The sequence below is a fragment of the Salvelinus alpinus genome, chromosome 14, assembly GCF_045679555.1.
Source record: "Salvelinus alpinus chromosome 14, SLU_Salpinus.1, whole genome shotgun sequence".
NCBI classification, from domain to species: domain Eukaryota; kingdom Metazoa; phylum Chordata; class Actinopteri; order Salmoniformes; family Salmonidae; genus Salvelinus; species Salvelinus alpinus.
Genome location: NC_092099.1, coordinates 47,987,003 through 48,007,890, shown reverse-complemented (window position 1 = coordinate 48,007,890; position 20,888 = coordinate 47,987,003). Strand labels below are relative to the sequence as shown.

At 41.4% G+C, this 20,888-nt stretch overlaps 1 protein-coding gene across 2 annotated transcripts; it reads right to left on the bottom strand.

Moving 5' to 3' along the window:
- Positions 1-1,793: 1,793 nt before the first annotated feature.
- On the bottom strand, positions 1,794-18,503 carry LOC139539008 (major histocompatibility complex class I-related gene protein-like). Of its 2 annotated transcripts, XR_011667848.1 has the most exons (14): positions 18,268-18,503; positions 14,930-15,181; positions 14,551-14,829; positions 13,910-14,215; positions 13,487-13,561; positions 13,230-13,259; positions 9,623-9,655; positions 9,426-9,464; positions 9,182-9,211; positions 8,775-8,820; positions 8,267-8,352; positions 7,999-8,075; positions 7,808-7,827; positions 1,794-7,671 (listed from the first exon to the last, which is right to left on the bottom strand). XR_011667848.1 is itself a non-coding variant. In XM_071341659.1 (13 exons), exons 1-11 carry the CDS (start codon positions 18,323-18,325, stop codon positions 8,015-8,017), a joined length of 1,209 nt encoding a protein of 402 aa, XP_071197760.1. In that variant the 5' UTR covers positions 18,326-18,502; the 3' UTR covers positions 1,794-7,671; positions 7,808-7,827; positions 7,999-8,014. The 2 variants fall into 2 exon arrangements, 1 of the variants encoding a protein (XP_071197760.1); XM_071341659.1 differs by lacking the exon at positions 8,267-8,352 and having other exon boundaries at positions 18,268-18,502.
- Positions 18,504-20,888: the final 2,385 nt, after the last annotated feature.

The following is a 20,888-nucleotide window of genomic DNA, read 5'->3' as shown; positions in this document are numbered from 1 at the left end:
TGCCTAAACAACATTCCATAATACTCCTTCCCCCAGGTTACTGGCTAAACAACATTCCATAATACACCTACCCCCAGGTTAGTGACTAAACAACATTCCATAATACTCCTACCCCCAGGTTAGTGGCTAAGCAACATTCCATAATACTCCTACCCCCAGGTTAGTAGCTAAACGGCATTCCATAATACTCCTTCCCCCAGGTTAGTGACTAAGCAACACTCCATAATACGATTTTTCCCCAAGTTAGTGCACTTCCTAAGGCTTCCACTAGATGTCAACAGTCTTTATAACGTTGTTTCAGGCGTCTACTGTGAAGGGGGGCTGAATGAGAGGGGAATGAGTCAGAGGTCTGCGAGCAGCCACGGGCTCGTGATGCGCGGTCATGAGAAAGTTACCTCTCGTTCCATTGCTTTTCTACAGACAAATGAATTCTCCAGTTGAGACATTATTGAACATTTATGATAAAAACATCCTAAAGATTGATTCTATACACCGTTTGATATGTGTCTACGACCAGTAATATAACTTTTGGGAATTTTTGTCCGACATTTCCGCTGGACTTGCCCGCGCCTCGTGTGTTTCGATTTGTTTACTAAACGCCCTAACAAAAGGAGGAATTTGGACATAAATGATAGCCTTTATGGAACAAATCAAACATTTATTGTGGAACTGGGATTCCTGGGAGTGCATTCTGACGAAGATCATCAAAGGTAAGTGAATATTTATAATGCTATTTCTGACTTATGTTGACTCCAACATGGCGGATATCTATCTGTATGTCTGAGCGCCGTACTCAGATTATTGCATGGTTTGCATTTTCCGTAATAAAAAATAAATAATCTGACAGCGGTTGCATTAAGGAGAAGTACATCTTTAAATCACACTTGTATCTTTTATTAATGTTTATTACGAGTATTTCTGTGATTTGATGTGGCTCTGTGCAAATTCACGGGATGTTTTGGAGGCAAAGCCAAATGTAAACTGACGTTTTTGGATATAAATATGAACTTGATCGAACAAAACATACATGTATTGTGTAACATGTTGTCCCGGGAGTGTCATCTGATGAAGAATATCAAAGGTTAGTGATTCATTTTATCAATATTTCTGCATTTTGTGACTGCTCTCTTTGCTTGGAAAATCGCTGTATGCTTTCTGTGACTAGTTGCTGACCTAACATAAAGATATGTTCTGCTTTCGCCTAAAAGCTTTTTTGAAATCGGACACTGTGGTTGGATTAACGAGAATGTTATCTTAAAAAATGGTGCCTAATACTTGTATGTTTGAGAAAATTGAATTATGAGATTTCTGTTGATTGAATTTGGCGCCCTGCAATTTCATTGGCTGTTGGCGAGGGGTTCTGCTAGTGGAACCCAAGTCCTAGACAGGTTAACTGACTTGCCTAGTTGAATAAAGGTTATACACACACACCAAAATGTTACTATGTTGGCATTTACGTATGTCCCCATTACTAGTAAAACATAATCAAAACCTATTTCTTTCACTTACTTGCTGTGCTGTTTCATTGTTGAATTGTCCAGTCGTTTCATTCTCAACCAGGATTTCTATGGAACGCCGTTACGGTCTTTGCATGTCATCAAATAAGCTTGTTGACCAATCAGGACCTGAATATGACTGCACATCACATAAAAATTGAACGCATTCATTATTTTTTACGTTACACATTGATTACACCATCACTCGTATTTCATATGTCACAACGATTCATCGATACGCATGTTATGATGCTGGTAAGGTTGTTCCGCGCAACTACAGTGCTGGTATAAAAAAAAAAAAGCAAGCTACATCATGGACGCAAGCAATGCTCTTCCCCAAAAACATAGCAAAACGACATAATCTGTTTCAGTAGCTATAGTTAGCTAGCTAACTATATAGCTAGGTGTCATCATCTAAAATAACCCTAATTTATAAGACAGTTCTTATTTGATTAATGGTGCTCGAACCAATCTATGTGAAGCTAGCCACAATAAGGATTAGCCACAATAGTGGACTTTGCGTTTAGCCTTCAAAATGAAAGTCTGTCATTGACAGCGATTATTTTTTACGTTACACATTTACACGTTACACCTAAATGAATACAAATAGTAGAACTATGCAATAATTGAAAAACATCATGCTAAACAAGGTAGGAATGTTGTTATATAAAATCAACAAAAGACAATAATTTGTTAATTTGACAAAAATCTGTTGAAACCACACCGGATGTATTATACGCCAAGTCTAGACCCAAAAGCCTCCTCAACAGCTTCTACCCCCAAGCCATACGACTGCTGAACAATTAATAAAATCTCCAACGGACAATTTACACTGCCCCCCCACACACACTTTTATTTTTTTAAATATTTTATTTTTGCATTTTCCAATTAAGAACATTCAAGACAAAAGTGAAAAGATATTAGATAACAATAGGACAAAGTGACAGTAACAGACGAGCGTAACAAAGAAAAAATACAACTAATTATATATACAAACATACAATAAAAAGAATTATGAGACATTGGATCATATTATATAATGTTTCACACGTAATGTATAATATGTAGCCTACCTGCCGTAGGCTACATATTATACATTACGTGTGAAACATTATATAAGTATTATATAGAGATTCAATCAATGTGATGTTTGAGTTTGAGTTTATTTTATTTTTACAGGGACAGTGCACATTAATCAACGTTTCAGTAAAAGTGCCGGTTTTAGCCAGCCGGCTAATTTTCAACCGCAGTCCCTGGGCAGGTTATTAAAAACAATTACAATATGGACAATAGCAACATAGAACAAGACATAGCATACAGACATAGCAACATAGGACAAGCAAGACGTAGCATACAGACAGAGCAACATAGAAGAAAAAGCAGCAAGACAAAATTCATAAAAGCAACAAAGTGTTTCCACACCTCACAAGTTAGACAACAGACATGGAAAACGGCAACACACAGCTAGGGACCATGTTCACAAATCTGATTGACCTTAAAACTTCTTCAGGCTGCAAGCCCGACATCGGGATCAATATGACAACAGCCACTGCAAGTGCAGGGCGCGAAATTCAAAATCTATTTTTGTAAAATATTTAACTTTCACACATTAACAAGTCCAATACAGCATTTGAAAGATAAACATCTTGTCAATCCAGCCAACATGTCCGATTTTTTAAATGTTTTACAGAGAAAACACCACATATATTTATGTTAGCTCACCACCAAATAAAAAAGAGGACAGACATTTTTCACAGCACAAGTAGGATGAAGTAGCATGCACAAGCCAACCTAACTAACCTAAAACCAACCTAAATAACCTAGAAAAAACTACCTCAGATGACAGTCCTATAACATGTTACACAATAAATCTATGTTTTGTTCAAAAAAAATTCATATTTTAGCTATAAATCAGTTTTACATTACTGCTACCATCTTAGCCACCATCATAGCTACAGTCAGAAATCGCACGGCAGTAGCCAGAGAAAACAGACACCAACGTCAACTACTAATTTCACATCAGAAAAGATTTCAGAGAAATATATGGTGGATAGCTAATGAAAGAGAAAGATCTTGTGAATACAGACAATATTTCAGATTCTTTAAATGTTTTACAGCGAAAACACCACATATATTCATGTTAGCTCACCACCAAATACAAAAAGAGAGACAGATATTTTTCACAGCACCGGTAGCATGCAGCTAGCATGCAGCTAGCATGCAAAGCCAACCTAACTAACCTAGAACTAACCTAAATAACCTAGAAAAAACTCCCTCAGATGACAGTCCTATAACATGTTACACAATAAATCTATGTTTTGTTCGAAAAAGTTGAATATTTTAGCTATAAATCAGTTTTACATTACTGCTACCATCTTAGCCACCATCATAGCTACAGTCAGAAATCGCACGGCAGTAGCCAGAGAAAACAGACACCAACGTCAACTACTAATTTCACATCAGAAAAGATTTCAGAAAAATATATGGTGGATAGCTAATGAAAGAGAAAGATCTTGTGAATACAGACAATATTTCCGATTTCTGAAGTGTTTTACAGCGAAAACACAATATATCGTTATATTAGCTTACTACAATAGCTAACACACAGCAGCATTGATTCTAGTCAAACGCTAGCGATAGCACAGTTCGACAGATATATGAAAAAGCATCCCAAATTGGGTCCTTATCTTTGTTGATTTTCCATCAGAATGTTCTCCAAAGGGTCCTTTGTTCAGAACCGTGTTCATTTGGACCTAGAACGAACGATGTCCCTGTTGAATTAGCATGGCACACTGGCCATGCCGTGCTAACCTCTCCGTCTTGACAAAATTCTTGCGTCGCATCACGTCTAAAGTCCAGAATAAATTTCAATAATATAATTAAAGTATATTCAAAAAACATACTTTAGGATGAGATTGTGACATGTATCAAAGAAAATCGAAGCTGGAGGTCATATTCACCTATAACGAGTGTTTTCCAGGAGCGCGGTCCAGTTCCTACTTCGCGCCCAGAAAAAAATATAAAGTGCGCACTTATCACTCAAAGAGGTTCCTTTCAGTCCCTGACAGAGATAATCAAGTCATTTTTTCTCTCACTTCCGCATGACAACCAGGGGAAGATGTGTGACGTGTTTGTACAGTCCTAAGTGCCAAGGCCTTTTATAGAGAGTATCTTGAAGAGAGACATAGCTTCTTGGAAATAAAATGCAAATTAATTACTTAAAAATCATACAATGTGATTTTCTGGATTTTTGTTTTAGATTCCGTCTCTCATAGTTGAAGTGTACCTATGATAAAAATTACAGACCTCTACATGCTTTGTAAGTAGGAAAACCTGCAAAATCGGCAGTGTATCAAATACTTGTTCTCCCCACTGTATGTCAGGGCACGTTCTAATAGCCTCAGCCAACGGTTCGATGGCGAGGGCAAAGAAGTGGGGGCTAATTGGGCAACCTTGTCTGTTCCCCCTATAGAGGGAAAGAGGAGGAAGTAATCCCGTTGGTAGCAATTCTAGCTTTAGGAGATTTGTAGAGTGATTTAATCAAATACCTAAACCAAACTTTTCCAAGACGTGAAAGAGGTATGGCCATTCAACCCTATCAAAGGCCTTTTCAGCGTCGAGGGAGACTGCGACACTAGGTATTTTGTTTTTGTTAGCAAGGTGAATTATATCAAAGAACCTTCTGGAGATTATTGGAGGACAATCTATTAATTATGAAGCCAGTCTGATCTGGGTTGACCAACAGGGGAAGACATGACTCCAGTCTCTTAGATAGCATCTTGGTGACCAGTTTACAATCTGTGTTAAGGAGAGAGATTGGTCTATAGGAGGCGCACTTTAGCGGGTTTTTCCCTTTCTTGTGGATTACAGTAATCACTGCTTGAGAAAAAGACTCTGGAAAGCAGTTGTCTTCCCTGGCTTTTTTAAGTACCTCCATAAGGTAGGGGACCAACAGCTCCCTAAATTCTTTATAGAACTCTGGAGGGAAGCCATCCTCCCCAGGAGATGTATTAGAAGGTAACGATTTAATGGCCTCCAACAATTCAGGAACTGAGAAGTGTTCACTCAGGCGCTCGCTGTCTTCCCCTGACAGGCATGGGAGGTTGAGAGAAGAGAAAGGAGTCGATCTCTGATAAATCATCGCTTGATTGGGAAGTGTAGAGGTCTTCATAGTATTTCTTGAAAGTATTATTAATTTCAGTAGGGTCGAAAGATCTTATTAGTAAGAGTTTCTATAGCATTAATTGTCCTTACTTTCCTCTGCTTTCAGTTGCCATGCCAATACTTTGTGAGCTTTCTCTCCAAGCTCATAATAACGCAGTTTTGATTTAGTGATGGCCCTCTCAGCTTGATATGTGTTCAGAATATATTTCAATTTTTTATTTACCAAAAGCCTGTATAGATTTTTAGTCGGGCCTCTTTGGTAGGTTTTCTCTAGCTCGGAGATTTCAGATTCAAGGGTACTCAGTTCCGCACCGTGTTTTCTCTTCAGCCCTTTAGTATAGGAAATGATCTGTCCCCTCAGATAGGCCTTCAATGTGTCCCAAAGAATGAAACTGTCAGGAGCGGAGGGTTTGTTTGTCAAAGTAAAAATATTGATCTGCTCTTTGATGACTGCACAAAATTCAGGTTGTTTTAGGAGTGTAGAATTTAGTCTCCATCTATATGCTCCATTTACCTTGTTAGGAATGGAGATTGATAATACCAGAGGAGAATGGTCACTAAGCAATATGGGGAGATACTCGACATCTAACACTCTATGAAACAGTTGTGTCGATAGTAAAAAGTTATCTATGCGTGTGTGTGTCTTGTGTGGGTGTGAATAAAAAGAGTAGTCCCTATCCTGTGGGTGCAACTGTCTCCAGATGTCTAGTAAATTGAGATCTTTCATGAATGACATGGTGAGCTTGCCGGCTTTGGTAAGAAGTGAGGGTTTATCAGAGGACCTATCAAGAACTGTATCTAAACAAAAATTTAAATCTCCTCCAACCAGTAGCCATCCTGGTGGTGCTTGAGCGACCTGAAGGAAGACATTCTGAATAAACATATGGTCATCGAAGTTATGAGCATAAATATTCAATAGGGTCCAAGACTCTGAAAACATATGCCCCTGCACCAAAACAAACCTGCCAGAGGGATCAGAGATGGTGTTGTTGATGCAGAAGGGGATGTGTCTACTTATCAAAATTGCAGTTCCTCTTGCTTTGGAGTTAAAAGAGGACGCAAAAACTTGTCCTACCCATTCCCTCTTCAATTTCTTGTGTTCACTGGCTTCACTGGGTCAGTCCGGATAAGAGAAAACAAACAAACTGCATCTTATCCCCCAGAGAGACCGTCCTGGCTCAGACGTTGTTCAGTTCTTTGAGAAAAGTGTACACTTCTCCCGGTGTGTTGAAGAGATGGCTTCGGCCTTTGTACTGAACTTTCCTCCACGCAGGGTGGATGAGGTAGCCGGTGAGATCTTCTCCTTCAGTGCTTTGGCGGCAGGTCTGGACTGCTTGCGACGTCTGGCGAGATCCGCTCTCATATCCGGGAAAAGGCTGACCCTCTTGCCATCGATGGTGATGTCGCCTTTGGCTCTTGCGAGTTGCAGTATCTTCTCTCTGTCTTGGAAACGGAGGAACCTGATCAGGACGGCCCGTGGGGGCTCATCTGGACGGGGTTTCGGCGCTGATGTTCTGTGGGCGCGTTCGATTTCCAGTGGCTTGGTGAAGTTGATTATGCCTAGGACATCCGGAATCCATTGAGTGAAGAAACGGACCGGGTCACGGCCCTCGCTGTCCTCTTTCAATCCCACCACACGGATATTACTACGTCTGCTCTGGTTCTCCATCTGATCTACCTTGTTTTTGAGGTAGGCATTGTCCTTTTGCAGTTGTATCAAGACCTGGTCATGTTGAGCGATGGTATCTTCAACTGTGCTAATGCGCGACTCTGCCTCAGTCGTTCTCAAAAGGAGATCATTCATGGAGGATTTCAGGTCGTCAATGGAAGAATGGAGTTCAGCCGATTTCTTATTAATTTTCATAGAAATACCTTTGTTACCATCCTGAATTTCCCGGAGGAGAGTAGCCAGCATGTCGGCAGGCTCGCAAGAGGCTTTTGTAACTCCACGGATAATTCAGGTGTCCAAGATCACAAAAGAAGACACCCCTCCAACTGCAGTCAACTTAAACTAAAAACATAGGAAAGAGAACATACTATCAGCACTATTAGCAGATATGTTATTAAAGCAGATTCATGTAATTAAAGAATATTAAAACTATTCAAGAACATACAGCAAATAAGATGTTAAACCGATCCCAACTTACGTGTCTTGACAAGAGGAGTTCTAGGGGGAAAGCAAAGATACAATAAAAAAAAAATTATATCATAACAAAGCACAGCACTTCGAAAGTTATATCCATGTACAAAATCAATGCACAAGTTCATCTGTCACACAGGATCCAAAACATGTACTTTACATGCTGATATTATTCAACACAATATAATGGATACTTACGTATAGTCTCCAGTCATCAGAGACCTTTGAAGAGCTTGAGGAAATTGTACCGCTTCTGTTGGACGATCTGTCGTAACCTTAAATATGAAAACATTCATCCTGAACTTTCCTGAACAAAATTCACCTTAAAACAACAGAAGATTATTTTTTTCAAAAATGGATTGCACTACAATATTAGCGGGAATAATATTTTTCATGGCATATAAAATGCATACCCCATAAATGACCATAATCTATTGACAATAATCACAGTATTATGTGCACGTACATTTGAATAAGATCCCTGCCACAAGCTATCAGATTTTTTCTCCCTCTGCATTCTAGTCCTGTAGCAGACACTCTTCTCCAGACCACCTAAAAGTAGTGAGTACATTCATTTTCATAATTTTTCCCCTACTAGTCCCCTGTGGGAAACAAACCCACAACAGTGGCGTTGCAACCGCCATGCTCTACCAACGGAGCTACATTTGTACATGTGACGTGTGGATAAATAAACAACAAACTGAAAATAATTTATGGGGAAGGAGAGGCCACCATCCAGACATGGGTTTGTTTAAGAACCTATAAGAGGTCTGGATGACTAATAAACTCATAACTTGACAGTGTCTTCAGGTCCACAAAATACCTTGAAGGAGAGTCTGCGTCAAGTCATTGGTGCATTTAAAGTGACATTTAGATTCATTTGCATTCATTGACTGGTTTCAGATTGTTCATTGAAGAACCTGTTTTCAACTCCAAATATGAAGCTATACAAATACAGGAATAAATATTCTTACCAGTCGTCTTGATTCGGGCACTGGAGAGTATCAGCTGGATGGCTCACTGAAAAGCAGCATATTTCTTTATTTTAACATGTCAACATTAAACTGTGAAAATCACGTCGTTTTCTACTTTCCGTACTGATACCGGGGACATTTAAACAAAAATGCATTAATGTAAGACTTAGCGATAGGACATCACCAGAATAGTTGGGGGACTTATGAAGTCTCTCCACCACAGACCATCTAGGCTCCCCACCGTGTATGGCGATGTCATATTGCTGAGTCTGGACTTCAAACATCCCTACTTCAATTTCCCAGGTTTCAGTACGGAAAGTACATTGAAGACATACAATTGAGTGGGGTCACTTATCAATATGAAATGTACTATCACTGACAATAACTCTCCACGTGGCAGTACTCACTTTTTGGTTTCTCCATTTCAGCAGGTTTTGCTAGGGGGAAATACATGTTGTTTTTATTTCAATTAGTAATGGAGGAAATGCCTTGACGGATTATATACATAATTTTTTGCAAAGATCTTTAATCTTCAACTCCTCAAATTATACTCTGAATGAAAAGGAAAACAACTACCAGACTGAATTCCTTTATTGCCGAAGGGTCATATTTGAGTCCAAGTTTGAGTAAAATAGAAATCTGAATACTCACCATCGTTGAGCAGAAGAACATTCTTCTCCGGGAGACTTGCTGAGAATTGGGAAAAAGGAACATTTCACAATAACTTCCACCTCAACTTTTCAGTAAGGAAAGTTGAGTATAGTTGAGTATGTTACTGATTGATATGAAATCCTTCATAAAGGATTCACTCCTCTATTGCATACAGCACATTACAGTTCAGTACTCACTTGGACACTGTTTTTCCTTTCCAGCTGTTGGATCTAGAAGGAAACAGTAGAAAGATTAACGCTATAATAGCCTCCAGAATTTCAAAACCGACTAATCTTTCCCTGTGTAATACTGAAAATGAATGCTATTCCAATAAACAAAGAGTTCAAATGTCAGAATATTTGTTAAACACAATATAATGTTTAGTAGACACTGCAGCAATTGAGTGTAGTTAGAACTGTAGCCAGCGACACTCTCAAACAAAGTCAACAACGCAGCCACTGCTAGCTAGCCCACTTCCGCAGTACTGTATCATTTTAATAATTTTGGTCAATAAGATTTCTGCAACGCAAGCTTAACTTTCTGAACATTCGAAACGTGTAGTTCACTTGTCATTCCAATCTCCTTTGTCATTCCAATCTCCTTTGCATTAGCGTAGCCTCTTCTGTAGCCTGTCAACTATGTGTCTGTCTATCCCTGTTCTCTCCTCTCTGCACAGACCATACAAACGCTTCACACCGCGTGGCCGCGGCCACCCTAACCTGGTGGTCCCAGCGCGCACCACCCACGTGGAGTCCCAGGTCTCCGGCAGCCTCTGGAACTGCCGATCTGCGGCCAACAAGGCAGAGTTCATCTCAGCCTATGCTTCCCTCCAGTCCCTCGACTTCTTGGCACTGACGGAAACATGGATCACCACAGATAACACTGCTACTCCTACTGCTCTCTCCTCGTCTGCCCACGTGTTCTCGCACACCCCGAGAGCTTCTGGTCAGCGGGGTGGCGGCACCGGGATCCTCATCTCTCCCAAGTGGTCTTTCTCCCTTTCTCCCCTTACCCATCTGTCTATCGCCTCCTTTGAATTCCATGCTGTCACAGTTACCAGCCCTTTCAAGCTTAACATCCTTATCATTTATCGCCCTCCAGGTTCCCTTGGAGAGTTCATCAATGAGCTTGATGCCCTGATAAGCTCCTTTCCTGAGGACGGCTCACCTCTCACAGTTCTGGGTGACTTTAACCTCCCCACGTCTACCTTTGACTCATTCCTCTCTGCCTCCTTCTTTCCACTCCTCTCCTCTTTTGACCTCACCCTCTCACCTTCCCCCCCTACTCACAAGGCAGGCAATACGCTTGACCTCATCTTTACTAGATGCTGTTCTTCCACTAACCTCATTGCAACTCCCCTCCAAGTCTCCGACCACTACCTTGTATCCTTTTCCCTCTCGCTCTCATCCATCACTTCCCACACTGCCCCTACGCGGATGGTATCGCGCCGTCCCAACCTTCGCTCTCTCTCCCCCGCTACTCTCTCCTCTTCCATCCTATCATCTCTTCCCTCTGCTCAAACCTTCTCCAACCTATCTCCTGATTCTGCCTCCTCAACCCTCCTCTCCTCCCTTTCTGCATCCTTTGACTCTCTATGTCCCCTATCCTCCAGGCCGGCTCGGTCCTCCCCTCCTGCTCCGTGGCTCGACGACTCATTGCGAGCTCACAGAACAGGGCTCCGGGCAGCCGAGCGGAAATGGAGGAAAACTCGCCTCCCTGCGGACCTGGCATCCTTTCACTCCCTCCTCTCTACATTTTCCTCTTCTGTCTCTGCTGCTAAAGCCACTTTCTACCACTCTAAATTCCAAGCATCTGCCTCTAACCCTAGGAAGCTCTTTGCCACCTTCTCCTCCCTCCTGAATCCTCCTCCCCCTCCTCCCCCCTCCTCCCTCTCTGCAGATGACTTCGTCAACCATTTTGAAAAGAAGGTCGACGACATCCGATCCTCGTTTGCTAAGTCAAACGACACCGCTGGTTCTGCTCACACTGCCCTACCCTGTGCTCTGACCTCTTTCTCCCCTCTCTCTCCAGATGAAATCTCGCGTCTTGTGACGGCCGGCCGCCCAACAACCTGCCCGCTTGACCCTATCCCCTCCTCTCTTCTCCAGACCATTTCCGGAGACCTTCTCCCTTACCTCACCTCGCTCATCAACTCATCCTTGACCGCTGGCTACGTCCCTTCCGTCTTCAAGAGAGCGAGAGTTGCACCCCTGCTGAAAAAACCTACACTCGATCCCTCCGATGTCAACAACTACAGACCAGTATCCCTTCTTTCTTTTCTCTCCAAAACTCTCGAACGTGCCGTCCTTGGCCAGCTCTCCCGCTATCTCTCTCAGAATGACCTTCTTGATCCAAATCAGTCAGGTTTCAAGACTAGTCATTCAACTGAGACTGCTCTTCTCTGTATCACGGAGGCGCTCCGCACTGCTAAAGCTAACTCTCTCTCCTCTGCTCTCATCCTCCTAGACCTATCGGCTGCCTTCGATACTGTGAACCATCAGATCCTCCTCTCCACCCTCTCCGAGTTGGGCATCTCCGGCGCGGCCCACGCTTGGATTGCGTCCTACCTGACAGGTCGCTCCTACCAGGTGGCGTGGCGAGAATCTGTCTCCTCACCACGTGCTCTCACCACTGGTGTCCCCCAGGGCTCTGTTCTAGGCCCTCTCCTATTCTCGCTATACACCAAGTCACTTGGCTCTGTCATAACCTCACATGGTCTCTCCTATCATTGCTATGCAGACGACACACAATTAATCTTCTCCTTTCCCCCTTCTGATGACCAGGTGGCGAATCGCATCTCTGCATGTCTGGCAGACATATCAGTGTGGATGACGGACCACCACCTCAAGCTGAACCTCGGCAAGACGGAGCTGCTCTTCCTCCCGGGGAAGGACTGCCCGTTCCATGATCTCGCCATCACGGTTGACAACTCCATTGTGTCCTCCTCCCAGAGCGCTAAGAACCTTGGCGTGATCCTGGACAACACCCTGTCGTTCTCAACTAACATCAAGGCGGTGGCCCGTTCCTGTAGGTTCATGCTCTACAACATCCGCAGAGTACGACCCTGCCTCACACAGGAAGCGGCGCAGGTCCTAATCCAGGCACTTGTCATCTCCCGTCTGGATTACTGCAACTCGCTGTTGGCTGGGCTCCCTGCCTGTGCCATTAAACCCCTACAACTCATCCAGAACGCCGCAGCCCGTCTGGTGTTCAACCTTCCCAAGTTCTCTCACGTCACCCCGCTCCTCCGCTCTCTCCACTGGCTTCCAGTTGAAGCTCGCATCCGCTACAAGACCATGGTGCATGCCTACGGAGCTGTGAGGGGAACGGCACCTCAGTACCTTCAGGCTCTGATCAGGCCCTACACCCAAACAAGGGCACTGCGTTCATCCACCTCTGGCCTGCTCGCCTCCCTACCACTGAGGAAGTACAGTTCCCGCTCAGCCCAGTCAAAACTGTTCGCTGCTCTGGCACCCCAATGGTGGAACAAACTCCCTCACGACGCCAGGACAGCGGAGTCAATCACCACCTTCCGGAGACACCTGAAACCCCACCTCTTCAAGGAATACCTAGGATAGGATAAAGTAATCCTTCTGACCCCCCCCCCCCCCTTAAAAGATTTAGATGCACTATTGTAAAGTGGTTGTTCCACTGGATGTCATAAGGTGAATGCACCAATTTGTAAGTCGCTCTGGATAAGAGCGTCTGCTAAATGACTTAAATGTAAATGTAAATGTTAGAAACCTCTCATTTTGCAGTATTATCAACAGGGACATAGTGGCTAAAAGAATAGGTGGAACTTACCTCTTCCTTTCCAGACCTTTCTCTTTATTACTTGGATAAATGGAGAAAAAGATGTGGCAATTAGTTTTCCTTCTCTCATCATCATTGGTAATCTAAATCAAACTGTTTCAATCATTTCAATGACAAAACAAAATACATGTAACACTATGGTGTTGTGTATTATTGACGTTCACATGTACATGATGCACTGGATGTTTTAAATCGTTGACACATTTGTGTCTGTTGGTGTCTATAGTGGTGAAGAGGGCTTGACGTACCAATAACACCGAAGGCCAATGTGACCAATACAAAGACCATGGACATGAACATGGTGGTAATGATGATGGCGAGCCCTGAGATCAAAGAAGAATTGCTCAATGTGAATTCATTTGATTTCATTACAAACATAACTCTATAAGTTAAGACATTAACTAGACATTGATTAGATAATGAATCATGTTTAGTGTTAAATCGTGATCAAAACTGATCAGACTCTAGGGGCAAAGGATCACAACATCACTTTTCACAGTGGCCAATAAGAATGCACGTTTGAAAAGAGGCTGCCATACACAACTGGTTTGCTAATAGATGAATGACATATAGAAGTCGAGAACAAAACATTTAGATGTAATATTTAGAAACAAAAACGTGAATTCCGAGGGTCCTTGAGAACTGATTTGGATAATAGGAGAACTACTAACCCTGACGATTCCTGCTGTTGCTGTAAATGCTGTCCCTGTTAGCATACAGAACCACATCACCTCTAATGTGTTGGACAGTGCATGTGTAGTCGTACTTCTGTAGGTCTTCAGGGGACACAGTGAGATGGGTTCTCTTCTGATACGTCCCATCCCCGTTAGGCAGGGTCTCTTCATGCACCACATCATCATGGATCTCTACTCCATCTCTTCTCCAAAATATCATGATTGCTTTCGGGTAGAAGCCTGTTGCATGGCAGGTCACAGGATAGGAGGGTTCTTTCTGAAGCAAAGTTACCTGCGGTGGGACTGTGTAAAGCAAATACACAAACATCAGGATATTGTTAAAATATACAAACATCAAGATATTGATTAAATATAAAGACATCAGAATATTGATCAAATGTACAAACATCAGGATATTGATCAAATATATACATCTCTATAGTGTTTATGTTGTTCTTCAGATGACAGCATCTGGCTGTACACTATTCCAGAGGAAGGCTACTGGACAAGTCAACAAAAAGGACTACTTGTTTGAAAAATCTAACTGTATGTACACATGTAATTAGAATCTCCAAGACAGAAATAGTAAAGCTACTTAAATTGTGTAAAAACGAATTAAGTCTTAATAATAATAATACCTGTCCTCTCCAGCATGCTTCTCTGATAGAAAACATATTTTTTCAGCCATTCAATACACGTATGGGTTAGATAGTGAATTTTGGCTTCAAGTTTAGGAACATTAGCATCCCACTTTATTTTGGTGACGAGTCCCTGCCGAACAGGTGCAATCCATCTTTCATTCTTCATATCAAATAACAGGAAGTCCTCTCCTCCATATCCATACTGTTCATGTCCATCTGTAGCACCGGTTTCCTCATCCCACTCACACTTGTACAGTTTCTGCAATACTAGGGCACCTAAAAGGGAACAACACATTGTAACATCGATCCTTCAATCTTCAATGAGTGTTTACGGTTAGCTATCTATCAAAACATGCTCTGATGACGGCTTACTAACTTGTCTGGTTGAAGCGAGCTCTTGCAGTGTCCATGTTGTCTTTGAACACGTTCTCAGTCTCCATAAGAATGTGTGTACTTCTTCCCCAGAAGTCTGGATCCACAGCTCCTTTAACCCACTCCTGTCGAGCTACCACTTCCTTTGTAGAACTGTCATAGAAATATATTGGTTCCTCATCCAAATACGCAACAGCGCTGAACTCTGGAAGGCCAGTAGATTGTGAGAGCGCTCTGTAAAAATACCTCAGGGCAACTAGAAAAAAATCACATGTACCGGTATAAATTAATGGATGGAAACAGAAGCAATACTGTCACATAAACAGGCACAATTACTTACTGAAATCATGGTAGCACTAGCATCATAATAGTATAATAATCTTGGTAGCACTAGTAACATAACAGTATAATAATCATGGTAGCACTAGCATCATAACAGTATAATAATCATGGTAGCACTAGTAGCATAACAGTATAATAATCATGCTAGCACTAGTAGCGTAACAGTATAATAATCATGGTAGCAATAGTAACATAACAGTATAACACTTATGGTAGCACTAGTAACATAACAGTGAAATGGCCATTTATGACATAACTGTTCAACTGTTAAAACCTTGGACATTGATATCAGGTATACATTGTAGAGGTCGACCGATTATGATTTTTTTAACGCCGATACCGATTATTGGAGGACCAAAAAAGCCGATGCCGATAAATCGGACGATTTTTTAAATTTAATTTATTTATTTGTAATAATGACAATTACAACAATACTGAATGAACACTTTTATTTTAACTTAATATAATACATCAATAAATCAATTTAGCCTCAAATAAATAATGAAACATGTTCAATTTGGTTTAAATAATGCAAAAACAAAGTGTAGGAGAAGAAAGTAAAAGTGCAATATGTGCCATGTAAAAAAGCCTTTAAGTTCCTTGCTCAGAACATATGAAATCTGGTGATTCCTTTTAACAAGAGTCTTCAATATTCCCAGGTAAGAAGTTTTAGGTTGTAGTTATTATAGGAATTATAGGACTATTTCTCTCTATACCATTTGTATTTCATATACCTTTGACTATTGGATGTTCTTAAAGGCACTTTAGTATTGCCAGTGTAACAGTATAGCTTCCGTCCCTCTCCTCGCCCCAACCTGTGCTCGAACCAGGAACACATCGACAACAGCCATCCTCGAAGCATCGTTACCCATTGCTCCACAAAAGCCGCGGCCCTTGCAGAGCAAGGGGAACAACTGCTTCAAGGTCTCAGAGCGAGTGACATCACCGATTGAAACGCTATTAGTGCGCACCCCGCTAACTAGCTAGCCATTTCACATCGGTTACACCAGCCTAATCTCGGGAGTTGATAGGCTTGAAGTCATAAACAGCTCAATGCTTGAAGCACAGCGAAGAGCTGCTGGCAAACGCACAAAAGTGCTGTTTGAATGAATGCTTACGAGCCAACTGCTGCCTATCACCGCTCAGTCAGACTGCTCTATCCAATATCAAATCATAGACTTAATTATAACATAATCACACAGAAATACGAGCCTTAGGTCATTAATATGGTCAAATCCGGAAACTATCATTTCGAAAACAAAACGTTTATTCTTTCAGTGAAATACAGAACCGTTCCGTATTTTATCTAACGGGTGGCATCCCTAAGTCTAAATATTGCTGTTACATTGTACAACTTGCAATGTTATGTCATAATTACGTACAATTCTGGCAAATTAATTACGGTCTTTATTTGGAAGAAATGGTCCTCACACAGTTCGCAACGAGCCAGGCGGCCCAAACTGCTGCATATACCCTGACTGCTTGCACAGAACGCAAGAGAAGTGACACAATTTCCCTAGTTAAAAGACATTCATGTTAGCAGGCAATATTAACTAAATATGCAGGTTTAAAATTATATACTTGTGTATTGATTTTAAAGAAAGGCATTGATGTTTATGGTTAGGTACACATTGGTGCAACGACAGTGCTTTTTTCGCAAATGCACTTGTTAATTCATCACCCGTTCGGCGAAGTATGCTGTGATTCGATGAGAAATTAACAGGCACCGCATCGATTATATGCAACGCAGGACAAGCTAGATAAACTAGTAATATCATCAACCATGTGTAGTTAACTAGTGATTATGTTAAGATTGATTGTTTTTTATAAGATAAGTTTAATGCTAGCTAGCAACTTACCTTGGCTTCTTGCTGCATTCGCGTAACAAGTAGTCAACCTGCCGCGCAGGCTCCTCGTGGAGTGCAATGTAATCGGCCACAATCGTGTCGAAAAACGCAGATTATCGATTGCTATGAAAACTTGAAATCAGCCCTAATTAATCCTCCATTCCGATTAATTGGTCGACCTCTAATACATTGACTGACTCTCTTACACACACTCACACCCACCACTTATGCTGCTGATTTAGCAGTGTGATGTGTTCCCCTAGATTATGCACCAAATTGCACACAAGGACCAGTTCAAATAGGCCAGGTCAAGAGGGGATGTTAATCATTTGATGATAATAATAATAATAATTATTATTATTATTCTCCAGTAATTTAGTAAGATATCCATGGCAGGTGATTGTAGCCTAGTGTAAGAGATTAGCTATAACTCCCATAGGGCGGTGCACAATTGGCCCAGGTTAGGGTTTGGCCAGGGGTAGGCCGTCGTTGTAAATAAGAATTTGTTCATAACTGACTTGCCTAGTTAAATAAAGGTTAAATAAAAAAATAAAACAAGATGAAGTAATTGTCTTTAAAACACTGAGTGTGCTTGCCTTAGAAGTCTAAAGTAGCCTGTTTTGTGTACGTGTAACAGTATAACTTTAAACCGTCCCCTCGCCCAGACACGGGCGCGAACCAGGGACCCTCTGCACACATCGACAACAGTCACCCACGAAGCGTCGTTACCCATCGCTCCACAAAAGCCACGGCCCTTGGAGAGCAAGGAGCAACACTACTTCTAGGTTTCAGAGCAAGTGACGTAACTGATTGAAACGCTACTAGCGCGTACCCGCTAACTAGCTAGCCATTTCACATCCGTTACATACGCTCCACAATTGTTTTGCCTCCTAGAAAATATAAATAATGCCAAATCTGTTTCTCTATTTGGGACAGAAGATATAACGTTAGGCTATACAATCAACCCTTCCCAGGCCGCTGAGACAGACACTCAGTTTGGGCAATAATTTCAGAACTCAACCTACATTACCATATTCAAGTCTATAAGAAATTGCGTTGTTGGATTGTTGTTATTTTACTTCAAAAACAGCATTTGAGTTAAGGCAATGAACGAACCGCTTTAAGCCTAAGCAAACAACAGAAAGGTTCTCACCTGAGGATACTGTAGGCAGACTGAGACACACCCATAACACAAGGATTTGGCCTAACATGTTGATTAACGGTAGCCGATTTCTGTCAATTTCGATCAATTTGAAATAACAGAAAACGGATAATGAGTGGTGAAATCATTATCCATCATCCTGGTTAATGTAGTCATTACCAATAACTATCTTGGTACTCGAGGCAGGCTCTTCTGCACTAAAACCAGGAAGAAGAGTAGACCAGTTTCTCGTGTTTTCTAAATGATATTTGAGCGCATACACATTTAGCGAATGATTAATACGGGATAAGACGGTCACGTGTAACTAAGCAGAAATCAGAAGGCAAGTCTTTGCCATGCCTATACACATTAGCTTCATCGCCGCCTACAAGCATAAAATCAAATCCTGATGGATTTATTTTTCAACTCCTTTACTAGAAACGAAACACAGTTTCCAACTGCTTACTTGAAATGAAACTATTTTTTCAAGTAATTAATAAAAATGAAACATGTTTTGAATTGTTTTAATTGAAAGTAATTAATGGCTTGACTTACTTTTTATATTACCCTAATAAAGTTTAGAAATGTTTGGTATGGTATGGTGTGGCTATTATTAAGCTTTAGCTACTGCAGGCCTATGATATGAAGGCAGTGCGCCCCCGGCTCTCCAACAGTTGAACTTGAGGTGAGGAAGACTGTTTCAGATCTACCAGACGTAGTCCTATAATCTAACAATATAATGCTCATCTTTATATGAAATATTCAGCTAGAAAATGTACAAATTACCCTCCTTTTCTGCACGTCTATATCTGTGTATAGCAGACGCAGTAACCATCTAACATAAAGAGATGCATGTCGGTGTCGTAGCATGTCGGTGTCGTAGCATGCCACCGACATATCTCTATCTTTCTGGGGTTAGGCCTAAACGTCTATATATATCTTCCTTTATATATATATAGATATATTGAACCAAAATATAAATGCAACATGTAAATTGTTGGTTCCATGTTTCATGAGCTGAAATAAAAGATCCCAGAAATTTCCATAAGCACAAAAAGCGTATTTCTCTCAAATTGTGTGCACAAATGTGTTTACATCCCTGGTGAGTGAGCGTTTCTCCTTTGCCAAGATAATCCATCCCACCTGACAGGTGTGGCATATCAAGAAGCTGATTAAACAGCATGATCGTTACACTGGTGCACCTTGTGCTGTGGACAATAAAAGGCCACTCTAAAATGTGCAGTTTTGTCACACGACACAATGCCACACAGATGTCTCAAGTTTTGAGGGCGTGTGCAATTGACATGCTGACTGCAGAAATGTCCACCAGAGCTGTTTCCAGAGAATTGAATGTTAATTTCTCTACCATAAGCCACCTCCAACATTGTTTAAGAGAATTTGTCAGTACGTCCTCCCGGAAAACTGATGAAACTGAGGAGTATTTCTGTCTGTAATGAAGTCCTTTTGTGCTGAAAAAACGAATTCTGATTGGCTGGGCATGGCTCCCCAGTGGGTGGACTGGGCTCCCAAGTGGGTGGGCCTATGCCTTCCTAGGCCCATTCATGTGAAATCCATAGATTAGGGCCTAATGAATTCATTGAAAATTGACTGATTTCCCTATATGATGTAACTCTGATTTTTTTTTGAAATTGTTGTATGTTGCGTTTCTATTTTTGCTCAGAATACAGTACCAGTCAAAAGTTTGGACACACCGAAACATTCAAGGGTTTTTCTTTATTTAAAAAAAAATCTACATTGTAGAATAATAATGAAGACATCAAAACTATGAAAAAACACATATGGAATCATGTAGTAACCAAAAAAGCATTAAACAAATCAAAATACATTTTATATTTTAGATTATTCAAAGTAGCGACCCTTTGCCTTGATAACAGCTTTGCACACTCTTATCATTCTCTCAAGCAGCTTCATGAGGAATGCTTTTCCAACAGTCTTGAAAGAGTTCCCACATATGCTGAGCTGCTTTTCCTTCACTCTGTGATCGAGTGATTGTGGAGGCCAGGTCATCTGATGCAGCACTCCATCACTCTCCTTGGTCAAATAGCCCTTACACAGCCTGGAGTTGTGTTTTGGGTCATTGTCCTGTTGAAAAAGAAATGATAGTCCCACTAAGCACAAACCAGATGGGTTGGAGTATCGCTGCAGAATGCTGTGGTAGCCATGCTGGTTAAGCGTACCTTGAATTCTAAATAAATCACAATGTCACCAGCCAAGCACCCCCACACCATCACACCTCCTCCTCCATATTTCACAGTGGGAACCACACATGCGGAGATCATCCGTTCACCTACTCTACGTCTCATAAATACACGGAGGTTAGAACAAAAAATCTCAAATTTGGAATCATCAGACCAAAGGACAGATTTCCACCAGTCTAATTTCCATTGCTCGTGTTTCTTGGCCCAAGCAAGTCTCTTATTATTATTGGTGTCCTTTAGTAGTGGATTCTTTGCAGCAATTCGACCATGAAGGCCTGATTCACACAGTCTCTGAACAGTTGATGTTGTGATGTGTCTGTTACTTGAACTCTGTGAAGTATTTATTTGGGCTGCAATTTCTGAGGCTGGTAACTCTAATGAACTTATTCTCTGCAGCAGAGTTAACTCTGGGTT